The sequence below is a fragment of the Micropterus dolomieu genome, linkage group LG22, assembly GCF_021292245.1.
Source record: "Micropterus dolomieu isolate WLL.071019.BEF.003 ecotype Adirondacks linkage group LG22, ASM2129224v1, whole genome shotgun sequence".
In the NCBI taxonomy this organism is placed as follows: Eukaryota; Metazoa; Chordata; class Actinopteri; order Centrarchiformes; family Centrarchidae; genus Micropterus; species Micropterus dolomieu.
This window is the reverse complement of record NC_060171.1, coordinates 15,794,494-15,802,693: the sequence shown is the minus strand read 5'-3', so window position 1 is coordinate 15,802,693 and position 8,200 is coordinate 15,794,494. Positions and strand designations below refer to the sequence as shown.

Below are 8,200 nucleotides of genomic sequence, written 5' to 3'. Positions count from 1 at the left end.
TCCTGGGGGTTGTGAAAAAGCTCAGAAGTCAATCTTTGAAACCTTTAGGCGGCATATGGCCTCTTTATACTTTTGGTCTTTACTTTTATCTTTCATATACATTAACTTTTGCCCAGTATGATCAACGCACCAAATGTCTGTTCCCTGTGAAGACGTAATGATGGGGATAAAGACAATGAGATGTAAAAGGATAAACTTGGATTAGTAAGTGTAATAATATTACTGCTTTGGAAACGTAATCCGTTACACTACTAGTTACTGGGAAAAGTAATATTGTTACAGTAACGCGTTACTGAGTAACGTACAGTTGACGGTTTTGTTTTTTTCTGTCTCTTGCTTTGTCCTTTTCTTTACAAAGGTCTGCCAGTCCTTTGGCTCCTGTACTTCACGGTTTGGCTCCAATGGCCCTCAGCAGCAACAGGCTCTTCTGTGCCATCGTGTTGCTCTTTATCATGCTCCTCTTTGTCATCATCTATATTGCATCCTATAAATGGAAGATGAATAAGTCACTGGATTTCACCATGATTCTACCCTGTGGGGAAAAGGGCTTAAAATTATTATATATGTTTATGCTCATGAAATTTCTTATGCTTTTTTTAATATGCATATGTATATACATTCTCACTTTTAACAATAACTCCTTGATTTGTGGGCCATTATTCCAACGCACATTCACAGACCAAAGTATATAAAATTTAAACTCCAACAATTACAGTAATATCCAAATGCATAAACACCTACTTCTGCATCTCAGTCTAATGGTCTAACAGACACCCCTTTTACAATAGTTTTTCTCAAATTTTATTGAAAATGTATAGAAAAACTAAATGACTGTCTACTGATATGTCAAAATATATATTTTATAATATGTATTTTGCTTCATGTACATGTACACTATTTATACATCTTATATTAATGTATAATATAAGCACTATGTATTTTAAGATTATAATAATGATGTGTTGGATGTCTGATTTAAGATGTTCTGTGTGAAATGTGTTCCATTACAGTTGGAGAAAAAAAAGGATCCATGAGTTACCAGCACCACCCACAGGACAAAAAAGAGAGGTAGGCTATTATATACAAACATAATCCTATAACAAAGAATGGCCACAGATACCAATCACTGTGTGAAGTATAAGCTTTATATATATGTTTAGTCTGTTATAATAATCTCACTAACATTATTATTGATTAAATATTCAGTTATAGTTTTGACTTATCTGATAACCTTTTACAAAATGTTTTATAAACTAGGCTATACCAAGGGTCAACCTTTATATTTAGTTCACCACCATCAGCTCACCATGCTGAGTTGCACGGTGTCATAGTTTATTATCACATTTTTGACAAACTCTTTTTTACAAACTCTATTGTATAATCTAGATGAAACATTAATATGAAATTTCAGGTTCTAAGGTTTCTAAGGTTAAGAAAGGAGCTGGCTGGCTTGACATTAACCATAATATCTTCAGTGAATAATACTTTTGACAGTTACAGTCCCAAAGTGTGTAATTGCCCGGGTGCATGGGGCGCAAATAAGAGCGATAATACATAGGCTATATGAAAAGCTTTCCCACAACCAAAAAAACACAAGAGCACGAGTGTGTGTGAATGGAATAAACTCGAGCAATATAGTGCCTTTCACTGTTTCTCACGCCTTCAAAATGTGTGTCATAATGTGCGCCACTACTTCAGTCCGTGTGAAAGCAGCGTGTACCTTAGAGTAAACAGTTCCTACGTGATACAAACTCCAAATGGGAAGATTCATATTCTTGTGCTGAAAACGTCGGCACAATATATATATATATATATATATATGTGTGTGTGTGTGTGTGTGTGTGTATATATATATATATATATATATATATATATAATCAGCATGGAAAGCCATTATTTCAACAATGATGCTATTGGCTTACATTTTGGACCCGACTTTTATTTAAGTGTCAGTCTTAAAAGAAGGATTTTATGCTATAGTTATGCAACATAATAGTATTATACTATAACACCATTTTTATTCTACATTATATTAAATATTACTAAGGTAGGTTTGAGATAAAGTGACAGTGAGACAACGTACTTAAGCCTCTTAGAAGACTTCAGGTATTAGGTATTATGCTGATCCATTGTGAAGACTTGTCTTGTGTCCTACATAACCCTTCAGCCATTGGCAACAGTCTGGACTTTTGTTTGTGCCACAATACCCTGCTGTGGAAATCTGCTTTTAAAGATTTTTGCACCTGACTTTGCATGACATTTGTCCTGTGGTAAGCCTACATCTGTAATTTAAATGCATTACTTGGTTTCTTCTCTTTGAAATTTTGTGGAAAGTAGCATAACCCCTTACCATATCACATTTTCTATTTATTATTATATATTATTTATTTATTTATTATTATCACATTATCTATTCATTTTCTTTTTAGTGGTCATCCACTACTTCTGTCTCTGCGTGCATTTATGTTTTGCCTTTGCCTGGTGTTTATGTTTGTCACTTATTTTGACCATTCTGTTTCTCAGAAACCACTGATGTTCAAAGAAAGTAAAATCAGAATCACCCTTACACATCCAAGGAATTGTCTTTGGTTTTTTGGTGCATAACAATAGTAGTTGGAAATAACAATTTAGTCTCAACAGGTTCTAAATGGGCTTATCAATAATGCTTTTCTAACAGTTATGTGTGAGGTGCATTGTCTGGATAGTTCAAATGCATTTAAATGTGCACTACTGTTGTGCCACTGGCTGTCTAAATGTCATTTTTTCTCTGATGCTTCCTGTCATTTACAATAGGCTGGGTTTTCCAAGGAGTGGAAGATGTGACATGAATCACGCTGCTGAAAGTTTGGATTCTGTCACCCCATGGTCTGCTGGGGAAAGAGCTGGACTTGTCCTCTGCCAAAGCCCATTTATGCAGCTTAATTATCCATAGCCAGTAGCACCACTGCTTTAGAGGAAAATGTATCGTACAAGAAGGAAGCGACTGCAACTAAGCCGGGTCTTGTTTCTCCTCTCTGGGGTTTTCCTGTGTACGCTGTACCATCTGACGATCAGTGCCAGAATAAACGAGCCTTCGCCAATGCCTCAGATTGGAGAGGATTTTGGAGAAGGTTCAACAGAAGTGGTTGAGGAGACTACAGTAGAGACTCAGGGGCTGGAGGAACCTCTCACTGCAACACATGAATTAGAGCCAACAGATCAAACAACGGCAGAGATGCATGTGGTACATCATACAGACTCAACTTCAGTTTTTTTAACATCCACCTCCACTGAATCACCACCATCGCCGACCACAAACCGGACTATTGTGCACTGCATCTATGTGGCCCCTGAGCCTCCACAGCAGACACCCACACCAGCTCCAGCTCCGGCTCCTCCCGTAACCACCATCACTCCAGCTTCTCCTGGTGAAGCTCCATATATTAAGGGTGAATACCCTGAAGATATCTTTTCTATTGAAGACCGCAGACAAGGCTGGGTGATCCTCCACATTTTTGGGATGATGTACATGTTTATTTCACTTGCAATTGTGTGTGATGAGTTCTTTGTTCCTGCACTGGGGGTAATCACAGACAAGTTAGCAATCTCTGACGATGTGGCAGGAGCCACCTTCATGGCGGCTGGAGGTTCTGCTCCTGAACTTTTCACCTCCTTGATAGGAGTCTTCATCGCCCACAGCAATGTGGGTATTGGCACAATTGTTGGTTCAGCTGTTTTCAACATTTTGTTTGTGGTTGGAATGTGTGCTCTTTTTTCACGGGAGGTACTTCATCTAACCTGGTGGCCACTTTTCAGAGATGTATCCTTCTACATACTTGACCTCATCTTACTCATCATCTTCTTCTTGGATAATGTCATAATGTGGTGGGAGAGCATGATGCTGGTGACCAGTTACGCTCTCTATGTGATTTTCATGAATTTCAATGTGCAAATAGAGCGGGCCTTCAAGACCCAACTCTACAAAAACAAGAACATTGTCAGAGTTATAGCTGTTGAGGAACCTGAAAAGGTAAGCAATCGTGTGACTGAACATGACCCTGGTCTAAAATGATTTTTCATGTCCTCAATTGACACAATAATGAGTCCGTTTAGGCTATATCATAGAGAGTTTTCTCAAGTGTGGAAAAAACCCTGAAGAGTTACTAACTAACAGTTTGCAGACATTTGTCTAAAGGTTGTCTAAACAGTGGTATATAGTTGAGAACATCTATTGAAAACAGAATGTCCCGTTTGAGATTTTGTGGTATTATTTACTGGCACCATTTTGCTAGTGTTTAATCATGTTAACATACAAGTAGTGGATACCAGCCCTTTCACTCATGGATACTTTTGTCTCGTATTCTGTTATACTTATCACAAGCAGTGTGGTATATTTTTTTAAACAGAAAGTCACATTACTCATCCCACATGACAATTCTACTCCTGCCTGTGGGGTTATGAAAAGAGTGAAATTATACTATCAAAAGCCTTAGGGGGACCAAAGCTGATCAGCCCCAGCAAAGTTATCCTTTGAGGAGCTACAGCTCTGTACAAACCCTAGCATAAACATATACTTGTTTAACCCTGCAAGCATGATTGAAGCTTAATTTACACAAAGCTACAGTAGCCTATGTGTGCACACTATCTCTACCAATGAATGACTACACTGAAAAAAACATTGTTGCATGCAGACACATGGGGACGGTGAAGATAATGCCTCTCGTGCTGCACAGGACAAGAATCATTTAAAGGTAACAATCAAACAACCAATCAACTGCAAAAAGAAAGTCACAAAAAGACTACACTCTGATACCCAGGACACTCAGGCGAATTCACAAAAGGATTGAGCGGCTTTTGCAAAACTTGTACAAATAAGACAAAAATGAACCGTGAAATTCTCAAAGCACCCTCAAAGGGTAAAGGCACCCCTAACTGTGCTGCCATGATATTTGAACATATTTAAATGAGGTAATATGCATACATTTGGCGCAAAATTGGCCCCTTTCTGTGCAAATGAGCCTCATTGCAAAAAAGACCAATTCACAAACACCAGCACCAACCCCACACACAGTTATAGTGAAATTATTAGTATCTTCAGAGAGTTGGTGGTAATTTAAGCACATTTATAAGATGTGTCATGCCCAGAGTTTCCTGTGATCATGGCAGCGGTGATTGTAGCCAGTACATCATATAGGCTACCTACTGTTGTGAGAAGCAGAGACGATGCTGTACTGTAACAGCCCAGCATAGAGCACAGAAGAGAAAACTGTTCCTTACACAGTTAGAGCACCCCAAATAACAATCAGACATCTGACAAAACACTGAATAAACACTGAACATATTAAGTAATGAACGGAAAGTTTTGTTCTTGCAGCTGCATTTACACATTTTATTGCTCAAATGTTGCTTACTTTAAGAACAAATATTACTGGGACATGGCTGTGTTTGCACTGGCTGTGTTTGAACTGTAGTATCATTAGTGCAATATATTTTGTGAATTGGACCTTGAGACAGAACCGATCGTGGTTGCAAGTAATGTACAATTCATAGTGCTATCAGCGGCTGCAATCCATTCTTTGTGAATTCACCTCTTAGTGTTTGTTTTTAAAAGATTTTCCCAATTTTTCTTTCCACAGTCCCATTCATCATAACATCATGTCAACATTCATTCTTTCAAGTGCTAGCACAGATAAATGCACTTCTCAAATAAAAATACAAACCTGACTTCCACTATGGCATGATTGTCTGACATTGCTGTGTCACTGTCTTTAGTTAGTGAACTCTGCCATCTCTTTCCCCAGGTGAAGCCATCCCTTCAGCGAGGAGGAAGTTCAGCTTCTTTACACAACAGCACCATGAGAAACACCATCTTCCAGCTTATGATCCACACATTAGACCCTCTGGGAGAGGGTGAGTACCATATCGCTACAATGATTTCCCTAATGACATAATAAGGGTCTGGGGACTACATCCTTCTCATAGTAAAATGGATTAGCAAAGTGTTCCAAATGAAGGCAGCACTAAGCCTAGATTGATACTAAGTAGATAAATACCTACCTCAGTCTATTGAGGGATCCATTTGTAGACCCACAGTGAACTATAAAAAAGATTCTCGTCACACACAACATAGCCATTGTCATAGTCAACAAAAAGATTGTTTTACACATAATAATTATTAAATTGTTAATGACTATAAAACAATTATATTATGTGAGAGACATACAAATAAGTTTGAAATTTCTGTTTAACCTGTTAACTATGATGGGGTGCTGGCTGGTTAAACAATGTGGTGATGGAATGGCCCTATACGTATTTCCCGCTGGTTTTCCCTAATGGCATTTCCTGATATGTTACTAAGGTTACTGTAGCTTTATAGTGCATTGTGCTGTGTGGTTCATACTAGTATCATCTCACAATTCATATTTTCCTGCTCTCTGGTTGCCTGAGGCAAGACTACGGTACAGTATGGCCCAATTTGTGTACCTGTGGCCCTGGATCCTGGTTTGCTTGTCTCTTTGGCCCCAGGCAGCAAACACTCCACTGCTCCAGCACAATAATCAGCTTTTGAATGAGCCTAAAAAATCTGGATCACAGCTAGCAGACCTTATATCAACCCACTCTATTCATCTATGTTGTTGGAGAACACTAGTGACATTGAGATGCATCAAAGAAACATTATAAATCTTACTTACTTATTTGGGTGATTTTGTTAATCAAGTATATTGATGATATTTGGGGAATAGGAGCACAGTTTAAATGGGAGGAAATGCTGGGAAAGAGTTTGAAATGCTTTGAATGTAATATCAGAAAGGATGTCTGCACTTCCTAGCCATCCTAATGTGTGCTGCATGACTATCTATACCGATGCGTGCTATTAATTATAATTATTAGATGCTCGCTTGATGTATTTAATCTGAGACATTGGATCTTTTTTAAAGATGTCTATTAAACAAATTGCTGTTTCTAATATATAAATAAGCAGTGTAATTCATGTTTAGTATAATGGGTGTTCAGTGGAGAGCAAAGTAAGATTGTGTCTTGTCTTGTCTTGTGCTGAGCAGTGCCTCTTGTACAATTCCTTTGATAAGCTCATTCTTCCTGGCTGGATCTATAGTTCACATAGACATTGCTCTGGGCTGCAGTAAGGATTATGACGCTGCTGTTGTTTTTGATGTTATACTGCCAGTATTTTGCCCTACGCTAACTCATAAAAGATGTGCTTGTCTGTCCTCCCTATACCTGTGAAACCAAAATTATTGTTAATATTGTTACATCACTGAGTAATTTATCACAGAATTTTAAGTTTGTTTCTGCTTGTTCGTAGGGAAATTTAAGGATAAGGCTGAGACTCTGAATAATGTGGCTAAACGGAACGGAGAAAGCAAAACTCAAGACAAAAGTGAAGGTAACATGGAAGGATGTGATGATCATCCACTGATCAGGCGCCTTTCATTAAGCTTTCAGAGTCTGCTCATGAACAGAGTCTGAAAGCTGCTCATCATCTGGGCTGCAAAGCTCTGTTTCACACTAAAGCCATACAGCCAAAATACTTCAGCATGTGAACTGAATGAGTCAAATCGGTTCTGTGACTGCAGAAAGATTAGATGTCTATGATAAGTTCCCTTCTTTATAATAATAAAACTTTATTTCATAATGGTAAAATTTGTCTTTAGCATCATTTTATGCTGTTTGGCTGCATACTGTAGGTGGGTGACCAGTAGTATAATTTGAAGTGTATTCATGGTAGTGTAAATAAAACACAAGGAATACATTCATTTACTATATCAAGGTGAAATATACTGTATAAAACAACAACATACAAACAATACAAAATACTAAGCAAAGTGCCTACAGGAATATGTAATAAAATCCAAATACATACTCCTATGAACACAGTAAGTTCATTCAGTCCAGTCTTAACAACTGCATTCCTCCATATGACCAGTCCTAAAGTCTAATGACATGACATTGGAGTTCCTTTAGATAGCTGAGTGAGTACGAGGCATGAGGGGAAATGCACAAGCTCTTTGGGATTTCTTTCACAGATGGTGGGGTGAAAACTGAGCAGACCAAAGAGCCAGAAGCTGCCCCGGCCGCAGAAACAGAGAAGGAGGAGCAGCCAGAGGACAAGAAGGTACTTCCCAACCATGTCCCGGTGGTTATCAAAAAGCCCAGAAGTCAATCTATGATACCTGTCTATGTAAGAGTCAATGTACAGAGC

General features: G+C 38.3%; 1 protein-coding gene across 1 annotated transcript in view; it reads left to right on the top strand.

Moving 5' to 3' along the window:
• The first annotated feature begins 1,009 nt into the window (after positions 1-1,009).
• Positions 1,010-8,200, top strand: part of slc24a1 (solute carrier family 24 member 1) — a 10,870-nt gene continuing 3,679 nt past the window's right edge. Inside the window, exons 1-7 of the mRNA XM_046036413.1 lie at positions 1,010-1,068; positions 2,794-3,428; positions 3,936-4,009; positions 4,671-4,730; positions 5,781-5,889; positions 7,304-7,384; positions 8,025-8,179. Of these exons, the coding sequence (XP_045892369.1) occupies positions 2,960-3,428; positions 3,936-4,009; positions 4,671-4,730; positions 5,781-5,889; positions 7,304-7,384; positions 8,025-8,179 (948 nt within the window). The 5' untranslated portion in view covers positions 1,010-1,068; positions 2,794-2,959. The remainder of the gene's footprint in view (positions 1,069-2,793; positions 3,429-3,935; positions 4,010-4,670; positions 4,731-5,780; positions 5,890-7,303; positions 7,385-8,024; positions 8,180-8,200) is intronic.